The following is a 24,310-nucleotide window of genomic DNA, read 5'->3' as shown; positions in this document are numbered from 1 at the left end:
CCTGCAAGTGGGTTGATCATCCCAATAAGGACGGCCCCAAACTGGAACCTAAGGACCTAACTTGCCCAGAGATGGTAAACGATCCAAAGCAGAACAGGACACAATTCACGCCAGCACACTAGGGATTGCATGCAACACAGAACAGAGCTGTTCACACCACATGTCTGGCCACCAGCACAGACCCACAGAACACATCACTGTTCATACACATATAGACTGAACATGCCTGTTCACACCTAATGTGTGTCCGCATGTCTGGCCACCTGCGCACACACAACACATAATAGGCATGCAAGAAAACCAAACCTGGCCATCCGTTTTCACAGATTCCAATGCATTAGATCACATGGGCGTATTTCTGAGATGTAAAAAGCCCGGGCAAGCCAATATAGCGCCGGGTGATTTTACGTTGAGCCCAAAAGATAGTCCTGGAACTATCTTTCGGACCTCGAATACGTCGGCCGCTGCAGGTGCACACTCACCTCTCGTTCCTCCCTGCTCATTCTGTGCAATGGGAGGGGGCGGGACATGGGCAGAGCTAAGCAACCACCCTCTTCCCGCTCCTTGTCCATAGCCATCAACGGGAGGATGCGAGGTGAACCGGCGCTTAGCTACATGCCCGTCCTGCCCCCTCCCATTGAACAGAACGAGCGGAAAGGAACAAGAGGTGAGCCTGCGATAGGGAGGGAGGAAAAATGGGCAATGGCCTGGTGAGCTCAGCACATTTGTGCCCGGCCTCACCAGGCCATATGAACAGGCGCACAAACGTTTGATTTGTGTGCCCATTCACCAGATTTATCACTAACAACGTAGCGTATATCGTCCGGCTGTGAAAAAGGCCGGCCGATATGCGCTCGTGTGAAAGAAGCCTAAAGTAAAGAGATATCAGCTTCCTCTTGCAGAGGGATTGGTATATATATGCAGCAGACCAGTGGCTGACTGAAGAAATCCACACCCAGCCAGCACAATTATTCCACACCTGTGAAGATGTGCTCCTGGAAACTCATAGAACAACAGGTCCCAGCAGCACAACCGGGGGCTGCATTCAGACGAACGTATATCGGCTTGGTTTTCACGCCGAGCCGATATACGTTGTCCTCGTGTGCAGGGGGGGGGAGGATGGAAGAGCCAGGAGCAGGAACTGAGCTCCCGCCCCCTCTCTGCCTCCTCTCCGCCCCTCTGCACTATTTGCAATGAAAGGAGATGGGGCGGGGCTAAGTTCCGCTAATTAGCCCCGCCCCCGTCCCACCTCTTCCCATTGCAAATAGTGCAGAGGGGCGGAGAGGAGGCAGAGAGGGGGGCGGGAGCTCAGTTCCTGCTCCTGGCTCTTCCAGCCTCCCCCCTCTGCAGATGAGGACGACGTATATCGGCTCGGCATGAAAACCGAGCCGATATACGTTCGTGTGAATGCACCCTAATACATATTAGTTTATAGTCTTCTGAACAGGCGACTTTTTCCACTGTTCCCATGTAAAACACATGAATGATCATGCAGTCTATAGATATTGAAGGTTTATGGTGTTGGAATAATCCCTAACTTTAGGTGATACTCAAGAGATATCGAAGCCTCATCAACCAGATATGCCCAATTCACTAGAGTTTTTATTACAAAAACTAGAACAAAGGAGTCTATAATATACCTATCATAAGTGGACAATGCGCTACATTATACCTCGTTCGCTTTTCACTCATTTGAACGATAATTGTTCCATCTAAAAGCACTCTCAGGGTGCGTTCACACGAGCGCATAAACGGCGCGTTTTTGCGACCAACCGTATATACGTGACCATCTGAGGCAATGGTTTCGAATTTATTCGTTCACACGGGCGATTTTACAGTGCGTAAAAACGGACATACGCGACCGAAATACGCGCCGGCGAATATTCGATGGCCGAAAAGACCGTTTGAAAAGTAGGAACAAACGAAAATACGCTTTCTAGCTCTGGTCGTGATCGGCGAAAAACGTTCTTTCCGGCGATTATACGCTGCGTTCGTGCGAACGTAAATACGCCTACGCTCGTGTGAATGCACCCTTACACATGGAGGCACTGTATTCAACTAATTATGTGACTTCTGATGTTAATTTGTTAGAACAGACCTTGTTTAGAGATTTTTTTTTAGCAAAAGGAGTTAATACATGCTCACAACTTTTCAGTTTTTATTTTTTAAGCAATGTATTTTTTCATTCTATTGAAACAATTTTGACTGTTTATTCAGGTCAATTATATAAATTAATATCTAATTGAAATCCAGCTTGTAATACAACAAAACAGGGAAAACACCAAGGGTCTGAATACTTTCGCAAGGCACTGTATGTGCTAACAGTAACCTGGGAAAATTGTTCAAAAGCACCTTAAATAAGAGAATCCTTTGCTTCCTCATACAGCACAATAGCCTCAGCAAAAGCCAAGCAGAGTTAATGGCAAACCTCGGAGCACTAATCAAATCTACAGCTTAAAGGGCCATTTACACAGGACAATTATTGCTCAAAATTCATGCAAAGTAACGATATTGAGCAATAATCAGCCCATGTAAATGCAAAAAAAATTGTTTACTATTCGTTCACATTTCATTATCTCGGACATTAAGTCAGCATAAAGAACATCACTGGATCACAGGATTCTCGCTCAGTGTAAATGCTCCTCGCTCAGCACGTCACATAGAATGTGAAGCGTTGAGTGAGAAGTCCGTTATCCAGCGGTGATCTCTGCCAGTCTAAATGCATGATTGCTAACGACCTTAGCGGTGATGTCAGCACTCGTGCAGTCGTTTAGACGGGACAAGACAGAAGAAACACTGCTTATTTCCAATAAAGCCAAGGAGTTAGATAGGGCTGTAGCCTAAGCCCAGTGCTGCTTAACATCTACATCAATGAACTGGCCATGGCTCTGGAGTGCTCCTCAGCACTAGATCTCATTCTCAATGACACTAAGGGGAAATTTCTGTATGCAGATGACCTTCTGCTGCCATCATCAACTGAGAAAGGCCTCAGAGACAACCTGCTAATTCTAGAGAAATTGAGCACCACATGGGAACTACCCTTCAGTCCAAACAAAACCAATATCATGGTGAGAAACAACATTAGCTAGGATCCTTCCTTCATGGTAAGCAACTGCTCACTTGTATCAAACAACAGACAAATTCATCAACCAGGGAGCTTACAATCAGCCATAGACATGCTAAAAGACAAGAAATGCAAAACCAGTGTTTTTCCACTCCAGTCCTCAAATGCTCTCAACAGGTCATGATTTAAGGATATCCTATAACTTAGGGCACTAACAATAATCTGTTGGGGATGAAGGAAAAGGGTTGAAAAATACTGTTCTATGCCATCAGAGGATGAATATACCATCTCAAACCACCAAAGGTGGTCTGATTTAACATTTTTGACTGCATTATTGCATCAAGACAATAAACAAGGGCCCATTAGAATATATCAGTGAATGGAGGATTGACTTAAGAAAATGACGGAAACTAATGATATACTACAGTCTATAGACAGCATAAACTAGTCCCATATCTGGAAAAACTAACAAAGCCCAGAGACAGATCCTCAGCCAGTGCAGACTGAGTGCCCACAGTCGGCACAGTCTGATCTCTATGGGTTTCTAGATTTGTCTGTGCAACCATGATTTGGTGAGCAAACATAGTGTGGTCAGAAAGTCTTGGATGACGAGGTCCACTTCTTGCTGCAATGCCTTAAATACTCAGCAGTGAAAGACACTCTCATCAGGAGACTCTCTGATTTCTTCCTGAACTTCTACCTGAGTGGTCATAGCAGCACATTATGTTAGTTCATGTCTTAGACAGAGAAGAACATTATATGCCATGGCTTCTTTAGTCCCTACTGTGAGTATAGAAGGAGAGAGGAGAGAAAGGAGAGATTTGAGATAGTTAAAAAAAAACACACAGCAATCCAAAATGCATTCCAAGAAATGTTTTTTATTCTGATACATATAATGGTAACAGTGTAACATTTCAGCTCACTATGAAGCTTTGCTCAAGCTACAGTAGAGATACATGAGTAGACAGGCATATAGATATGAGACAAAGAGAAGATACAGAACTGTGCAAATTAATAAGGACAAACAGGATAATAAAGAGATAATGTAAAGTAATTTATTTAGTAGATGATGTATAGATTTGCCATGAATTCCACCACTTTTTTGCACATCTTTCACTTTTTGATCCTAGAACCACACTTTGATCACACTTGCAATCATCTTTTTTGTTGCACAATCCATGCCTCCTATTTGTGACTTCATAATATCCCACTGATCTTGTATCAGGTTCAAATCCATCAAGTTTCCAGGACAGTTCAATAATGCAAGCTCATGTTGTGCCCCAAACTCCTTGGAGTATCTGGAATCATCACTAAGGAGGTGTACCCGGCCATAATGTCATATTCCAGATCTTGCTACAGCATGGCATCACCACTTTGAAACCGCTTATGCAGTTTAGGCAGCATTTTTGTCTTCAGAACCACATATATTTGTCACTGTTCAGTATGTTTTCAATAGGATGGTGTGTTCCTGATCCAGCTGCTGCAATGCACCCCAAAAACATCACTTTGGGTGGATATTTCGAGGCTTGTTGGATGTGGCCGGGTTGAAAAAGTTCTTTGGGTGAGCGTTGAACAAACATCTATGACCTTGCACTGCAAAGTGAGTTTTGTAAAAAAAAATGATCACTTGTGCACAGTCCAGCCTTGTGGTTTCTTTGCCCACGACAAGCTTCTTTCCTTAATTACACCAGTTAAAAGTTGCTTCTAAGGCTTCTTTCACACGAGCGGATATCAACCGGCCGTCATGGCCGGCCAATATACGCTATGTTGGGAGAGGAAAATCCGGTGAATGGGCGCACAAATCAAACGTTTGTGTGCCTGTTCATATGGCCTGGTAGGGCAAGCGCAAATGCGCGGAGCTCGCCAGGCCATCGCCCATTTCCCCTTCCTCCCCATCGCAGGCTCACCTCTCGTTCCTCCCTGCTCGTTCTGTGCAATGGGAGGGGGCTGAGCTAAGGGCCGGTCCACCCCGCCTCCTCCCATTGATGGCTATGGACAAGGGGCGGGGATAGGGTGGGTGTTTAGCTCCGCCCATGTCACACCCCTTGCCCATAGCCATCAATGGGAGGAGCGCGGGGCGGACCGGTGCTTAGCTCCGCCTCATCCCACCTCCTCCCATGGCACAGAATGAGTGGGGAGGAATGAAAGGTGAGCCTGCACGAGGGGAGGAGAACAGAGGGAGGGAGTTTAGCAGCCACAGTATATGCGGCTTCACGTGAGTGTAATTCGCTGTGTGCTGCCTGTATGTATGTGACAGTCATGCGGCACACAGCAAGTATGCAATGACATTGCGTATTTGCTGCAGGCCGCCCATCCCCATGCACCATCTTGGCATGTATGCGCGCGTAGTACACGCCAAGATAGAACATGCTGCGATCTTTATTGCACGTGTATTTCGCACAATATATGTGAGTGGTAACATGGGAGCCTATTGCAGATTGGTACAGCATATTCCGCATGCAAAACCTGTGCGCAGAATATACTGTAACAATACATTCATGTGAAGAATCCCTATAATAGATAGATTAGATCTCAGTGCTGAAGACGTGGCCACTTATTTCAAAAGAAAACTTGACAACATCAGGCAGGAAATAATCTCCTAATCCCTGAATAGCGTTGATTCTCTTCCTTTCCACATCCCCTCTAGTTCACTCTCGGCATTTGACCTAATAAGTCTCCAAGGCTTCTCAGCCTACTGCTTGCATTAGTGATCCTATTCGCCTAGTCTCCCTCCCTTGCTGTCACTAGTCTCCTAACTATGCTATTTAACCTTTCTGTTTCTTCTGGTATCTTTCTTTCCTCCTATAAAACATACAATCAATACCCCTATTACTAAGAAAAACATCTCTTGACCCTCTGATGCAAATGATTGACCTATCTCTATAATCTCCCCTTCATCTCCAAACTTCTGGAACACTTGGTCTACGCTCATCTAATCCACTCTCTGTTTACAGATTCTCTTCTTGATGCCTTACAATCTGGTTTTTGTACTCTACATTCCACAGGAACTGCCCCTATGAAAGTGTCAAATTATCTCCTGATCTACTAACTCTAATAGCAACTACTATCTAAACAGCCAAAGCTGTTTTGCACTGTGCCGCGAATACGCAGGAGAACATGATATTTTTTAAAATATTGGTGCGCATGCCGAGTACATCTGCCGACCGGAAGAAAGAGAATCCGGCCAGCACAGAGGGGAGCCCCGCAGCGTCCGGAGAGGTGAGTATAATGTATTTTCTTTCTCCATGTCTGCGGGCATGCACAGATTTCACTGCGGGATTTAGCAGTGAGATCCGTGTGTGCAAGTGGGCATGAGGCCTATCAGTGAGAGATAGGAGAGAGAGATAGGAGATAGAGAGATAGATATGGAGATAGATAGATGGATAGATAGATAGATAGATAGATAGATAGATAGATAGATAGATAGATAGATAGATAGATAGATAGGAGAGATAGATAGGAGAGATAGATAGAGAGATAGGAGAGAGATAGATAGAAGAGAGAGATAAAGAGAGAGATAGATAGAGAGATAGATAGAGAGATAGATAGAGAGATAGATAGGAGAGAGATAGATAGAGAGATAGATAGATAGAGAGATGCCCTGGTGCCCGGACTACTTCTCTGCTCAGGAGAGCAGGTGTACACAGTGTCCGCAGGAAGGAAGCAGCAGGGAGATGACATCATCCCTGGGCCACTCCATGCCTTGCTGTGCTGTGCCCATGTGCCGGTAAGTCCTCTCTGCTCCTTCCCCCACCCCCCTCCTCTTCCCCTGTCCTCTCTCCAATTCCCACCCCTCCCTTCTCTTACTCTCCTCCTGGCTTGTGCTGTCAGCTGGAGCAAGCAGCCGCCGACAGTGCAAAGCGAAAGTGAACTGTATATGCTGGAGGGCGGCCTCTGGGCCCCCTCAAGCGCAGAGGCCGGGTCACCGTTGCGACCCCGGCACCCCCTACCACTATGCCTATGGTTAAGAGCCTTGCTCTCAATGGGGCCGCTGCTGCTGTCAGTGGCCCCATTGAAGGCCATGGCCTGCCGGCAACCCCTGCAGTGATTTTCAGGGAAGGGCTTTAAATATAAGCCTTTCCCTGAAAAATCATCCCTAGCTGTAGTAAAAAATATATACTCATCTGTCTGCCGCCGCTTGTTCTTCCTGCATTTTTAATCCCCGCCTGCTAAAAAACTTCAGAGCAGTGCAGGGAGAACAAACGGCAGCTAGACGCGCCTGAGCTAGGGATGATTTTCAGGGAAGGGCTTATATTTAAAGCCCTTCTCTGAAAATCACTGCGGGGGGTGCCAGCGTCCTATTGCTTTCAATGGGGCAACGCCATCCCCATTGAAATCAGTGGGAGAGCTTCGCGATCCGGAATGGATTAATGGCTTTTCCATTCATTTTAATGGAGAAAATTTATTTGATTTACGAGTGTTTTGGGTTTAGAGCTCCGTCACGGAACGAAGTAAACTTTTAATCCAAGGCACCACTGTACTTTCATATATTTTTGGACTAAAAGGGACAAGAAGGGAAGGGGTGGCGTTTGGTGGGCTCTCTCCCGGGGGGGAAGTCTTTTGGGCCAGAAGACTGAGGGAGACTCTGTAGACGAGGAGTTACTGGATAAGACACAGAACTATGTTGTAATATTTTTTTTTTACTATATATACACATGCATTGAAGGGATAGAAGCAGACACAAAATATAGCAATGTTAATATATCTGTGGATATTGATTTTTACAATCAGTCTATTGTAAATTCTATTATAATTTGAACATGAAAGTTTAATAAAAATCTTTTTGAACATAAATAAAGATTAATAATAATATTATAGATAGATTTTTTTTTTTAAACACCTGTGCATGTGACAGTGCAAAGTCTTAGTTCCCTCTATGGAGAATTTCTTAAAGGGGTTGTCCCGCGAAACAAAGTGGGGGTATACACTTCTGTATGGCCATATTAATGCACTTTGTAATGTACATTGTGCATTAATTATGAGCCATACAGAAGTTATTCACTTACCTGTTCCGTTGCTAGCGTCCCCGTCTCCATGGTGCCGTCTAATCTTCAGCGTCTAATCGCCCGATTAGACGCGCTTGCGCAGTCCGGTCTTCTCCCTTCTGAATGGGGCCGCTCGTGCCGGAGAGCGGCTCCTCGTAGCTCCGCCCCGTCACGTGTGCCGATTTCAGCCAATCAGGAGGCTGGAATCGGCAATGGACCGCACAGAAGACCTGCGGTCCACCGAGGGTGAAGATCCCGGCGGCCATCTTCACAAGGTAAGTCAGAAGTTGCCGGAGCGCGGGGATTCGGGTAAGTACTGGACGGTTTGTTTTTTTTATGCCTGCATCGGGTTTGTCTCGCGCCGAACGGGGGGGCTATTGAAAAAAAACAAAACCCGTTTCGGAGCGGGACAACCCCTTTAAGCTTCTGAAAATACATAAATATGCAAGGTGGGCTCACTGGAAGGGCCAGGAGGGCTCTAGACCGGTAGCCACTGTCTATAGTGACACCATTCACTTCCAAAAGGAGAGGCCAGAACTTACTGCTGGAACCCCGTCATCAGGTGATGCGGCCACGTCTATACAGTGAACTTGCATGCTGATTTGAAAGGTGCGTTCCAATTTTTGGAGGTTCCAACCGTCCCTGTACCAAATTGGACTCTACCCCCTGCCTTCAGCAAGCCGATGGAGGAAGAGTCTGTCCCCAGAGTCAGAACCCTGAGAACAAGAGCTGGAAATCCTCCTCAAGTTCAGATTTAATGCTGGACATAAGGACATTCCTTTGCCCTCTGCTACGCGGCTTGTTCACACTATCGCAAAAGAAAGGGAAGTGGGGAGCTGTCCTAGAAGATATGCTGTCCTACTCTTCCCTTGCCTCTACACTTTCGGGTTCCTCTGAATCTAAGTCTCCTTTCAATCTCACTCTTGCATTAGTGGGTTCCAGGGCTTCTCGCTAGGCCTTTTCGTGTTTCTGGTACTGCCTTTACGGACAACGTTCTGCCATTCCACATTACCCGCTTAGGGTACCTGTTTGGGGCCGATGCACCACGTTAAGCAGGGACAAGCTCCTTAACTAAGGATTTAAAAGTTAAGATAATTGCCCTAAATGGCTCATCCAAGTGGCCGCACAGCTGAACAGGTAGAGCCCGTTGTCTACTGCTCTTCCAATGTCTCCTCCAACCTCCTCACCCATCTTCTGTTTCTGTCCTCCCTTCATCTGCTTTAGTGTCCCTTATGTGCAGGTTTGACGACCCTCCGCATATATAAAGTCAATCAGGAGACATCCGGAAAGATGGTGATCTCTGAACCTTTAAAGAAGAGCGGGCCTCCCGTGTGGTTGTTGTGTGAGGGGGGTTTGTCTCTCTTCATCCCAATATAGCAGGTACCTTTCTCCCTTCCTCCATCTGTTCTGTCTTCTAAATTAGTAAAGACTGTCCCTCCAACCTAACTATGTCATCTGACAGACCTAATCTTAATATTGTCTCCATCAACATACAGGGTCTGAACATTCCAGAGAAAAAGTCCTCTCTGCTCTGTCTTCTGTGGCAATAAAGAGCTAATGTCACCTTCATGCAAAAAATATATTTCAGAGGGGACTTTATTCCCAGGCTGAAGGATGCTGGTTTTCCAGACATCTACCATAGCGCTTGCCCTGTCTCCAAAACCAAAGGAGTTTCCATTCTCGTCACAGGTTCCATCCCATGGGAGCACCTGGACACGTGGGCAGATGGAACGGGTAGACACCTTTTCGTTAAGGGTAGGTTGGGTGATACCTCAGTTACCCTGGCTTCACTCTATCTCCCCAGCTCCACCCAGGTCTCCTTTCTAGAGGGGGCCTTGAAGAACCTGGAGGAATTCCGGGAGGTCATCCTGATACTAGGGGGTGACTTGGACATCTCTCTTAACCCATCCATAGAAACTTCAAAAGTCATCCGCAAGACACTCTACGAGCACCAGTTAATGGACGCTTGGAGAATCATTCATCCCTCCGCTGAAGACTATACTTCATTTTCTCGCCAACATAACTCTTATTCCAGAATAGACTATTTCCTGCTCCAGCATGCTAGCCTCCCTCTCATCACATCAGCACACACTGACAACATCTCTTTCTCAGACCACATGCTTATCTCTCCTCTCACTAAACCGTAGGACGTGGCAGTGGCGCTTCAATGAATCCCTCATACAAGAACCATCAATTAAAAAGGAGATACAAAATGCCCTAGAAAAATATTTGAATAATAACGCGTCCCCAGAGACCATCCTGCTTTCAGTATGGGAGGCCCATAAGTGCAATATTTGTGGTTCCGCCATTAGTATTGTTTCCAGAATTTAAAAAAGAATGCATTGCCCAACTCAGAAACCTTTTGAGCCTTATCCAGACCTTGGAGGCAGCTCATAAGGAAACCCTAGACACAGGGATGGGATGTGAGTTAACACAATTAGAGACCACGAACGTTTACTGTACATGTCACATGCTAAAGGCTGTTTGACAAATGCAGGAGACACTTCTACGAATTTGGTAACAAACCGAGCCGCACTCCGGCCCGTTCCTACATCCCACACATCTCCTCCCCATCAGGAAGTAACCTCCATTTGCCACAACAGATCACAGAGGTGTTTCGGGACTACTATCAGCAGCTATATAGCCTATCCCCACCCATTTTAAAGCAGGAGCATATTTCATATAGAGCAACAAGTCATTCTTATCTCCTAAACTCATGCCTGTCGCATCTCTCACAAGAAGCAGTCTCTAGTGTCACCCATCTCACAGGAAGAATTCACTCTTACATTAAAAGAATCTCGGACAGGGAAAGCCCCCGACCCCATGGAGGCAGAGTATTCAAAGCCCTGTTACCAGGAAGAGAATGGTGTCAGCACGGAGGACACGGCAGCCCGCCGCAGTGCTGGACACTAGCGCGAGGGACCGAGATGCTGCAGGCTTGGTGACTATTGCTGTTTTTTGTTTTTTTTTATCTAGTGTAGCTAGGGCTGATTTTCAGGGGAGGGCTTATATTTCAACCCCCACCCCAGAAATCAGGTTGGGGCTTATTTTCAGGGTAGGTCTTATTTTCGGGGAAACACGGTAGATAGAAATGATATGAGATTGCAGGTTTAATCCCTGCATGGTTCAAGTAGCCGGCTCAAGGTCGACTCAGCCTTCCATCCTTCTGAGGTCAGTAAAATGAGTACCCAGCTTGGTGGGGGGGTAATAAACAAAAATACTTGAAAGCACTGCTGAATAAGTTGACGCTATACAAATAACAAGATTTATAGATAGATAGATAGATAGATAGATAGATAGATAGATAGATAGATAGATAGATAGATAGATAGATAGATAGATAGATAGATAGATAGATAGATAGATAGATAGATAAATAGATAGAGATATGAGAGAGAGATAAGAGATAGATAATTGGATATGAGCTAGATAGATAAGAGATAGCTTAGATATGAGATAGATAGATAGATAGATAGATAGATAGATAGATGAATAGATAACTAGGTATGAGATGGAGAGAGCAGAGCCTCACAGAGTGCTAAAGCAGCAGAAAGGTTGCAGGTTCAATCCACACCTAGTTCAAGTAGCCAGCTCAAGGTCAACTCAGCCTTCCATCCTTCTAAGGTTGGTAAAATCAGTACCCAGCTTGGTGTGTGTGGGGTAATAAATAAATTACTTAAAAGCGCTGAGGAATAAGTTGGCGCTATACAAATAACAAGTTTTATAGATAAATAGGTGGATAATTATATATGAGATAGATAGATAGATAGATAGATAGATAGATAGATAGATAGATAGATAGATAGATAGATAGAGATAGGAGAGATAATTAGATATGATATAGATTAGATATGAGATAGATAGATAGATAGAGAGATAGATAGATAGATAGATATAGATATAGATTAGATAGATAGATATGAGATAATTCGATATGACAGATAGATAGATAGATAGATAGATAGATAGATAGATAGATAGATAGATAGATAATTAGATATGATATAAATAGATAGATAAACTAGATATGAGATAAATAGATATGAGGCAGATAGATGATTAGAGGAAATAATTAAATATGACATAGATAGATAGATAGATAAACTAGATATGAGATAATTAGATATGCGATAGATAGACTGATATGAGATAATTAGATATGAGATAGATAGATATAGACTAGATATGGAATAATTACATATTAGATAGATAGACTAGATATGAAATAGATAGATAGATGATTAGATATGAGATAATTAAATATGACATAGATAGATAGAAAATTAGATATGAGATATGACAGAGCAGAGCCTCGCAGAGTGCTAAAGCAGCAGAAAGGTTGAAGGTTCAATCCAAACATGGTTCAAGTAGCCAGCTCAAGGTCAACTCAGCCTTCCATCCTTCCAAGGTTGGTAAAATCAGTACCCAGCTTTGTGTTTGTGGGGTAATAAATAAATTACTTGAAAGCGCTGCGGCGCTATACAAATAACACGTTTTATAGATAAATAGGTGGATAGATAGAATTATATATGAGATAGATGGATAGACAGATAGATAGATATGATATAGATTAGATATGAGATAGATAGATAGATAGATAGATAAATAGATATGAGATAATTAGATATGACATAGATAGATAGATAGATAATTAGATATGAGATAAATAGATAGATAGTTAGATAGATAGATAGATAGATAGATAGATAGATAGATAGATAGATATGAGGTAATTAGATATGAGATAGATAGATGATTAGATATGAGATAATTAGATATGACATAGATAGATAGACTGATATGAGATTAGATATGAGAAAGATAGATAGATAGATTAGATATGAGATAATTAAATATAAAATAGATAGATAAATAGATATGAGATACATAATTAAATATGACATACATAGATAAATAGATAGATAGATAAACTAGATATAAGATAAATAGATGGATAGATAAACTAGATATGTGATAATTAGATATGAGATAGACAGATGATTAGATATGAGATAATTAAATATGACATAGATAGATAGATAAGCTAGATATGAGATAATTAGATATGACATAGATAGATAGACTGATAGGAGATAATTAGATATGAGATAGATAGATAGATAGATAGGAGAGATAATAAGATATGATATAGATTAGATATGCGATAGATAGATAGATAGATAGATAGATAGATAATTAGATGAGATAATTAGATGCGATATAGATTAGATATGAGATAGATAGATAGATGAGATAATTAGATGCGATATAGATTAGATATGAGATAGATAGATAGATAAGATTAGATAAGAGATAGAGTAGATATGAGATACATTGACAGATAGATATGAGATAGATGATAGATAGATAGATAGATAATTAGATAGATAGGTAAGAGATAGATAGTTACTAGTTAGATATGAGATAGATAATTAGATAGACAGACATGTGATAGTTGGCTAAATAGCTGCCAGACAGAGGTGCACACACAATACACATGTATGCACCTCTCTGCTGGTCGCCCCCTCCTGCAGTCTTCTGCTGGGTACCGCGCTCTGCTGATTGGTCGCTCACTTCTCACCCGGTGAATATAAAGCTGAGGAGGAGACGAAGCGCAGGGAGCAAACTGGAAATGATGACCGGGAGAGAGGGCCCCCCTGCCGCCCCACGGAGCACTGGCTTTGGGATACAGGAGATTTTGGGACTCAACAAGGACCCCCCGACACCCCCAAGGGGCCACATTCACCCGCTGTCTCCAGGGGCCCATCTACTGGCTGCTCGTTCCAGCTTAGGGCTTCTGGCTGCCGGCGGGATCCCCAGTTTTTACACTCAGCCCGGTCTCTTACTTGGGGAGCATCAAGGGCTCAGGGGGCAGCCGGTGAGCAGCAGCCCGTGCCCCGAGGAGGGAAGCCGTACCTGCAGCTCAGGTGAGATGGGGCCTTACTGAGCAACAGGAGAGAAGGAACGCTGCACCCAGTGTCATGGAGGTGCAAGATAAGCATACAGTTATAATGTCCAGCCATTAATAATACACATATAATATCCAGCTACTCGTAATAAACATATCATATTCAGGGTTTAACAGAGCTACAATATCCATCATTTTACAATACAGATGTAATACTCAGGGTTTGATAGCAGAGCTATAACATCCAACCAGTCATAATACACATATAATATTCAGGGGTTAATAGCACAGCCATACTATCCAGCCTTTCACAATCCAGATGTAATACTCGGGTTAATAGCAGAGCTATAATATCCAACCATTCATAATACACATATTATATTCAGGGGTTAATAGCAGAGATATAATATCCAGCCTTTTACAATGCAGATCTAATACTCAGGGGTTAATAGCAAAGCTATAATATTCAACCAGTATATACAATTTAATATTTAGGGGTTAATAGCAGAGCCATACTTTCCAACCTTTCACAGTCCAGATGTAATACTCAGGGGTTAAGAGCAGAGCTATTATATGCGGTCATTCGTAATACAGATATTACATTCAGGGGTTGAGTGCAAAGCTATAATGCACATATAAAATTCAGGGGCATTTTATAGTATCAAACCGTTCGTAATGCCGAAATAATATTCAGCGGTTAATGGATAACATAATATCTAACCATAAATAATACACATATGATATTCAGGGGTTAATAGAACTATGGTATCCAGCCATCCAAAAAAATCCAATGATACTATAGCAGAGCTATAGTATCTTATATCACACATTTAATAGATACAATCCTGATTACAATCCTGATTTAATTCATATTACATATTCCCGAGAGACAACTATATCTATATTACAAAATCCCTATGGTGACTTTATATCTGTATTACGCAATACCAATGGTGACATATCTATATTACACAATCCCGATACTGACATTACATATCTATATTACCGACAGCAACTTTGTCTCTCTATCAGACATCCTCGATAGAGACATTATATTTACAGTACATTACACATTGCCGATATTGACATGACATCTGTATCACAGATTCCAGATGGTGACATTACATCTCTACATAACTATTTCTTAGCTTGGGTCACGTCTTTCAGCCTTTTTAATTATTCTCATCGTTTATTCTATAGATTTGTGTTTTGTGTTATTGGGAGGTATCAGTCATTAGTCCTGTATCCCTGCTTCACAATTCATCCCAACACTAGAAGAACAATCAGAATCCGATATATAATAACAGCCATAATATTAATTATATAAATTGTAATAGTCATATTATCGCATAGCAATGATAAAAATATTACTAATTATAGTACAGTACCAATGACAGTGCCAAAAATTATAAGATATATTACTCATAAACCAATGATAACACTGCTATCAATGTTAATAATGATTAGTGAATTAGAATATAGCTACAATATATCAATAAAAATAACACTACTACAAATTAGAATACAGTAATATTGTATATGATAAAATCTAACATAGTTATATAAATGGAAATAACACTACTAATTCAACTAAAGTAATAATGATGAAGATGATTATAATACCAGTTATATGATAAACCTAAATATGTATTCAGTTCCTGTTTGTAATCTGATCAGATTCTGGTCATCATCATAATCACCATCATGATGTCTGTTACCTACTGTCTTGATGTGTTGCTGATTATTTACTAGATTATTCACATTTATATAATTAATTTAGCAACAGTTGAAATTCCAAACTTTCATTCTCAGTACTAATATTTCTAGTATGAGCTGAGTATTTGAATATTAGCATAATATATGGGGAGTATAGGAATTATTATATATGATGAATATATGAATTAAGAAGAAAAGTATATGAACTATGAGTATTATAGAATACAATTTTCAGTATTATATCTTCTGAGTACAGTATATGAATTATCAGTATATGAAGGGCATATTAATTATCTGTATTATATGTTTGAATAGTATGAATTCTAAGCATTGAATGTGCTGAGCATATGATTTATAAATATTATATCTGCTGAGATATCAACATAATTTAAGCTGAGGACATGAACTATCAGTATTATATGTGTTGAGTATCTGAATTATCAGCATTATATGAACTGATTATATCAGCTCTCAGTATCACATGAAGAGTAGGTGAATTAGCAGTATAACCTGCAGAGTATGTGAGGAGTATGTGAATTAGCAGTATTTTATTATTTCAGTATATGACTAATCAGTATTAAATAATGTGTATGCATTATCAGTATATGTGATAACTATATGAATAATCAGTATAAGAGCTGAATATATATTATCAGTCTTATATATAATAGGTAAATCAGTATTATATATTGAGTATGTGAGCAACCAGTATTTTGAGTGCAGAATATATAAATTATCAATATTATATGTGATTACTATATGAATTATCCATATTATATGAGTTGAGTATATGAATTATCAGTATGACGTGTGTTGAGAATATAAAAGATCCGTATTCTATGTGCTGAGCATTTGAATTATCAGTATTATATGTGATAAGAACAGGAATTATCAGTATTATATGCACTGTTTATCTGAATTATTAGTATTGTATGTACTGAGGATATAAATTATCAGTATCATATGTGATACATTTATGAATAATTAATATTATATGAGCTGAATATATAAAATGATAAGTATTATACAGTACATGATGAACAAATAAATTCTAATTATATGTGCTGAGGATCTGAATTATCTGTATTAAATTAGCTGAGTGCATGAAATAGAATGTGTTGTGTATATGAGTTATTAGTATTTTATTTCCAGTATATGAATTATTATTATTTGAGCTGAGTATATAATATTTGTATTATATGAGCTGAGTATATGAATTATCCATGTCATATGTGATGAGTATCTGAATTCTATGAATATTATGTTTGATAAGCAATGTGAATTCTCAGTATTCTATGCACTGAATATTTTACATATGGTTATTATATGTGTTGAGCATATAAATTATCAGCATAATATTTGATAAGTAAATCAATTATCAGTATTTAATTTACTATGTATCCGATTATCAGTATTATATGTAACGAATCTATGAATTGAATTATCAGTGTTGTATTTGTTGAGTGTGTGAATTTATTATCATATGAGCTGAGGATTTGAACTGTCAGCTTCTTGCCTGCTGATGATGTGAATTATCAGTATTATACGTGATAAGTATATATTAAATATATAAATGATCATTAATTATATGAGCTGAGTATATTAATTGTCAGTCTTATTTGTGCTGAGAATATGAATTATAAATATTTTATTTGTTAAGCCTATGAACTATCATTATTAATGAGCATATGAATTCTAAGTATTACATAAGCTGAGTATACAAATGACCAACTATATGTGTTGATTATATGAATTATCAGTTATATATGTTGGGTATACGAATTATGAATATTATATTTAATGAACATATGAATTCAATGTTATATGTGGCATGTATATCAATTATGAGCATTATAGAGCGCTGATTATATCAATTTTCAGTATTATATTTGATGAGCAAATGAATTATCAGTACTAAATGAGCTGAGTATATGAAATATCAGTATTATAATTTTATGAATTATTAGTGTAATATGTCATGACGAGTATATAAATGATTGGTTTTGTGTCTGTGGAGTATATGAATTATCACTTTATGTGTAGAGTATATGAATTGTCAGAATCATATATACTAAATATATGAAATATCAGTATTATTCAAGATGAGCTTGTTAATTATTAATATTATATTTATTAAATTATCAGCATTATATGTCAAGTATCTGAATTATCAGTATTATATGTGCTGAGTATCTGAATTATCAGTGTTATAACTTTATGAATTAACAGTATAATATGTCCTGGGTATATCAATTATTAATTTTATGTCTGCAGAGTATATGAATCATCGGAATTTTATTTGATAAGCCTGTGAATTATCTGTTTTCTAAACAAACAGTATATTAATCAGTATGCTATATGCTGACTACATCACTCATCAGTATTATATGAGCCAAGTATAACAAATTAGTAGTATTATAAAAACTGAGTATAAAATTATTTGAATTATATGCTATGAACATATGTGATGAGTATATAATTTATATTCAATATCTGATATATCCAATAACAGAGGTCTTCCAATGTATTATATACACAGCTAGTCACAAACAGTGGCTATCTTCCAATATATTATATATCCAGCCAGTTGCAGACAAAGACTATCATCTAATATATTATTATATACCAAGCCACAGTTGGCAAACATCATCCATACTTTATACCCAGCCGCAAACAGCAGTCATCACCCATCATATCATATACCCAACCTCAGACAGCATCCATCTTATAATATACTAAGCCACATACGGCAGTATGCAATATACACTCATTGTAAAAAAAATCAAGCACCTAGAAGTAGTTGGTAGAATTGAATTAAACTTTCTATGTGATTGTAACATTGATATAAGTAAATTATTACAACAATAATTTAAATGATCAAAACAAAAGGATAATCTGTTGTGGAAAACTGAACTCTTGAAGGGAGTCTCTAGTACACTGTTGGTCCACTTCAACCTTGGATACAAGTTGTGATATGGGCAGGCATGGAGATATACAGGTTCCATATGGTATCCTGCGGCATATTGGTCCACATTTACTGTAACTGAGCCTTTAGATCTTCCAAATCTGTAGGCTGTCGAAGCTGGTCCCATACATGTTCTACTGGCGTTAAACCTCAAACTCTGTTAACTGGATGAAATCTCTGATCGTAGAGACGTCTAGTGGTTAAGAAGTTCTACACAAATGGAAAAAGAGGTCCATTATACACAAGGAGCCTCTGAGAGCCTTTTTATAGGCCAAGGGTAGAACTAGTTTTAGGGCCACAGATGGCAAGACCGTTCATCTAATCACCCCACAACTCTCATCATTTACATACTGTCAAAAATGTAACTACATGCCGAGTTTTGCAGCAAAACAACAACTCCTGCTAGGTGCTTGATTTTTTTGACCAAAAGTGTATTCTACACCTAGCTGCAGACAGTAACCATCATTCAGTATATTATATACCTAGCCACAGACAGCCATCATTCAGTATATTATATACCCAGCTGCAGACAGCAGTCATCATCCAACATATTATATACCCAGCCACAGACAGCAGCCATCATTCAGTATATTATATACCTAGCCACAGACAGCCATCATTCAGTATATTATATACCCAGCTGCAGACAGCAGTCATCATCCAACATATTATATACCCAGCCGCAGACAGCAGCCATCATTCATCATATTACATACCTCGTCACAGTCAGCAGCCATCATCCAACATATTATATACCTAGCCATAGACAGCAGCCATTCATATTATATACTTAACCACAGAAAACAGCGATCATCCAGTATATTATATATCAAGCCACAGACAGCAGACACTATGCAGTATATTATATACAGAGCCACAGACCGCACCAATTATCCATCATTCATATTATATACCCAGCTGCAAAAAGCAGTCATCATCTACTATATTATATACCCAGCTAAAGACAGCAGCTATCATCCAGTATAGTTTCCAAGATTCAAACCGCATCCAGGGCGTCAAGAAGGTGGAATACTCACAAATCTATAAAAAGTGCCATATCCTTTATTAGTTGTACATAAAAAGAGACAACGTTTCGGCTGTTTTCTATAGCCTTTTTCAAGTCACTAATGTCCAAGAGCACCAACACCAGTATAAATACACATCCAATTAAATAAAAGACCAATCAACATACAATTAGTTAGAAGGGCCCACCCATAAGCATGAGGGCTCAAACATAAATAACATATTTAACATACCCCAGAGGGTACACCGTGCATCACGAGACAGAGAATGCCATACTTCTCACATGTCAAACCATGCCAGCGTCCATGATGGCAAGCGGTGCATGCGCGAGGTGCAGAGCAAACTGCGCGACATTGTGATACAATCCTGGCTGTGATACAATCTTGGATTTATGGACTATGGATCTGGGTCCAATCTAAACCTCCATTGCATATGTGATTATTGAAGCCTCCCCTCGGATTTTGAGGTACGTCTGGGAGCTGCTGTCAGCTATTATTGTTTCTTTTCTATCATCCAGTATAGTATATTATATACCAAGCCACAAACAGCACTCAACATTCATCATAATATATATCCAGTTGCAGACAACAGCAATCATCCATTACATTATACACCAAGCCTCAAACAGCAGCCATCATTCAACATATTATATTCCCATCTGCAATTATTATCCATTGTATGATATACTTAGCCATAGACAGCAGCAATCACCCAGTCTATTACATACCAAAACACTGACACCACTTTCCACTATATAATATATCAAGCATCTATTATTCAGTACATTAAATACCCAGTTGCAGACAACCGCCATCACCCGTTACACTATACACCTAGCCACACACAGCAGCCATCATCCAACATATTATACAGGTTATAGTAAAAAAGACTGATCCAGCGTTGTATCCCAATACTAGTGTCCTATATTGAAATAACAATAGCGTACGTGAATAGAAAGGCTTGGATGTGCTACAAGATGTATGGCACACGGGGCCCCGAGGGCCCCAGAAGATGAATTTCAATTTTGTGTTGTCAGTCCTGTAAGAGATAGAAAGTTAAACCCAACTGCAAAGTTGAAGAATAGCATGTGAGAAGCAGAAATCCACTTTCCACGTCTTTCCGAGTCCCGTTTGATCACAGTTATGACTTAAAGGGGTTGTCCCGCGAAAGCAAGTGGGGTTATACACTTCTGTATGGCCATATTAATGCACTTTGTAATGTACATCGTGCATTAAATATGAGCCATACAGAAGTTATTCACTTACCTGTTCCGTTGCTAGCGTCCTTGTCTCCATGGTGCCGTCTAATTTCAGCGTCTAATCGCCCGATTAGACGCGCTTGCGCAGTCCGGTCTTCTCCCTGGTGAATGGGGCCGCTCGTGCCGGAGAGCTGGTCCTCGTAGCTCCGCCCCGTCACGTGTGCCGATTCCAGCCAATCAGGAGGCTGGAATCGGCAATGGACCGCACAGAGCCCACGGTGCACCATGGGAGAAGACCCGCGGTGCATCGTGGGTGAAGATCCCGGCGGCCATCTTGCTAAGGTAAGGAAGAAGTCGCCTCAGCGCGGGGATTCGGGTAAGTACTAAACGTTTTTTTTTTAACACATGCATTGGGTTTGTCTTGCGCCGAACGGGGGGCCTATTGAAAAAAAAAACCCGTTTCGGTGCGGGACAACCCCTTTAAGTAAGAAAGTGTACTCGAAGTGGCCTCCTTTGCTACAATGCAATCATGTAGCCATCCTTGGACCTCTGTTTATTCCAGGAACTCTCAACGCGTACCGTTATCCGAATCTCCTGCAGACGACGGTGGATGACTTCCTGGATGGTCAGCCCCTATTGTAGCAGAAGACCACTTTGAGTAGACTTTCCTTTCTTCAGTCATAGCAGCGGTTTCACAGGCCTTAGACAGATGCGAAAGTGGATTTCTGCTTCTCACATGCTACTCTTCAAATTAGCAATTGAGTTTTAACCTCCATCTTTCACAAACGCCACAACACAAAACTAAAACTCATGTTCCGAGGCCCCTAGGGGCCTGTGCGCTATACTATCATGTAGCGCATCTATACCTTCCTACTCAAATACGCTATTGCGATTTCAGTATAGGATATCAGTATTGAGATACCAGTATAGCGCTTTATGACTACACCCTGTATACATCATCCATCATATTATATACCCAGCTGCAGACAGCAGTGCTCATCTAGTTTATTACATACCCAGCTATAGAGAGTTTTCCAGTATATTATATACCTACCGTAGTTGCAGGCAGTGCCATCATATTATATACTCACTTGCAAAAAGCAACCCTTATATTATATACCAAACCACAGTCAGTGGCCATTATCCTGAACATAAAATATCCAGACTCAGACAGCAGCCATCATTCATAATATTATTGTATGTACCAAGCCCCAGACAGCAGCCATCTTCCACTACGCTATATAGTAGACATAAGCAGCAGCTATCCATCCATAACATTATATATTCAGCAGCAGATAGCAGCCATCATCCAGTACATTATGCTGTATACACAGACACCACAGTAGCTATCATCCACCGTATTATTTACCCAGTCACAGACTGCAGCCATCACCCAGTACATTGTATACCTAGCTGTAGACAGCAGCCATCAGCCATCACATTATATAACCATCCACAGAGTTTCAAAAAATTATCTACCTGTACCACAGATATCGGTAAATTACATACCAAGCCACAGGCAGTGCAGTCATCCATTATATTATATTTCTGCCACAGTAAGCAGATATCATTCATAATATGAGTTACCCAGCTGCAAACAGCAGCCATCATTCATCATATTATATACGCAACCGCAGACAGCAGGCGTCATTCAGTACATTATATGCCAAGCTGCAGATAAAAGAAACCATTGAACATGTTATTTACCTATATACCCAGCCAGATACAGACAATGGCAATATATTACCGAACAGCAGACAATATGCACTATCCAGTATATTATACACGCAGCCTCAATCAGTAGTCCAATATTATATACCAGGTATTTCCATTTCAGTGTGTGGCACTACCATATCTCCCAGACAGCATACCTGCTGTTTTATGCCGAATGCACACGGGCGTGTTTGCGTTGTGTAATCCGGAGTGGGTGTCCGCCTCCAGATTCCACAGCAAATACTGCCCAGCAATATCAAAGACATGCTATTGAAAATCGCTTTTCCCTGGCCACGAGCCATGCGCACGGCTTCCATTGAAGTCAATGGAAGCCGTCTGATCCGTGGCCCTTCCGCAATAGAATTGCGGAAAGGCCGCGGAATCCACGTTATCACTTAACGATGGCACAGCTTTGTCTGTATTTGTTTTCACGGCCGGCCTATATACACTATGATCTGCTGTATTTTTTCCAATGCATCAGATCACATGGTCATATTTCCTGGAACTATCTTTCCGGCCCGAATACGTCAGCCCCTGCATGGACTGCTATGGGAGCCAATGACAGCGGCCGGAGAAGGGAGGTGGGAGGGAGTTTAGCAGCGTGACTACTAAACTCCCCCTTCTCTCTTCCCCTCTCCTCCCCTCCGGCTGTTTACAATGGTATCCCATTGCTGGCTGTGGACAAGGGGCGGGAGCCCCCTTCCATTGCAAACAGCCGGAGTGGAGGAGAGAAGAGGTGAGCCGGCAAGGGGGGAGAGAAAGGGGAGACAGCTTAGCTATGTGCTAAGTGCGATAGGGCTCCACTGTTTAAACGGGCGCACAAACGTTAGATTTGTGTGCCCCTTTCACGCGTCTTTATGGCGCCGGCTGGCGCATGTAAAGACGCCTACGGCTGTGTGAAGGAGCCCTAAGGCTTATATTTTACTCTGTTCTGATCTGTATTTTACTGCTTGTATGAATCCCTTGCACACTCATCTCACTTCCCCTTATAAACAGCACCAGAATCCGCCATTCTTACTGTGAAAATGACCAAGAGTCTTGTTGTTGCTCCGAGTCATTCTTGCCTTGATTACAGTAAGGCCGATCTCACCCATGCGTTTACAAAACGCAGTGTTTGAAAATCGCAACGTTTTACTGCGATTTCACGCTGCATTTTCAAATGCATGCTACAGCGTTTAACAGCGTTTTTTTAACGCAACCCATCATTGTGATGGGTGATGAGATGTGTTTTCAAACGCTAAAATGTCCGAAAATAGAGCAGACAGAAACGCCGCTTTCTAGTGCTGGTATGTGAAGCCCCATTGAAATCAATGGAGGTGTTGTACCGCGGTAAAAAGCAGGCTGTGTGAGAGCGGCCTAAGGCTTTTTTCGCATTGTGACTTTTAAGGCTGGATTCCCACAAGGCGTATTCCCGGCAGAAATCTCGCGGTTTGGCGGCTGCGAAAATTCGTGAGATTTCCGCCGGGAAAGCGCTGCTTCAAAACCCGCGGCACTTAGCCGCGGGTTTTGAAGCTGCTTGGCCGCACACTTTTCCGTTGTGGCCGGCGCTCCTATAGAGGAGAGCGCAGCCGCAACAGAAAAAAAAATTGGACATGCTGCGGCTGGTGAATCCGGGCCGCAATGGCGGCTTATGCCGTTCCGTCTGAGAAATCTCGTCCACATGGATGGCTAACACAGGATTAGCAGCCACAGGCGGATTTGCCGCGACGAAATTTCGGACAGAATTTCCGCGGCAAAT

At 41.2% G+C, this 24,310-nt stretch overlaps 1 protein-coding gene across 1 annotated transcript in view; it reads left to right on the top strand.

Moving 5' to 3' along the window:
• Window positions 1–13,681: 13,681 nt before the first annotated feature.
• VSX2 (visual system homeobox 2) overlaps window positions 13,682–24,310 on the top strand; it is a 57,575-nt gene continuing 46,946 nt past the window's right edge. Inside the window, exon 1 of the mRNA XM_066607682.1 lies at window positions 13,682–13,976. Coding sequence (XP_066463779.1) covers window positions 13,682–13,976 — 295 coding nt within the window. The remainder of the gene's footprint in view (window positions 13,977–24,310) is intronic.

This window comes from Eleutherodactylus coqui, chromosome 6 (genome assembly GCF_035609145.1).
Source record: "Eleutherodactylus coqui strain aEleCoq1 chromosome 6, aEleCoq1.hap1, whole genome shotgun sequence".
Lineage (NCBI taxonomy): Eukaryota > Metazoa > Chordata > Amphibia > Anura > Eleutherodactylidae > Eleutherodactylus > Eleutherodactylus coqui.
The sequence above is the reverse complement of the archived record's forward strand: the minus strand, read 5'-3'. Positions and strand labels throughout refer to the sequence as shown.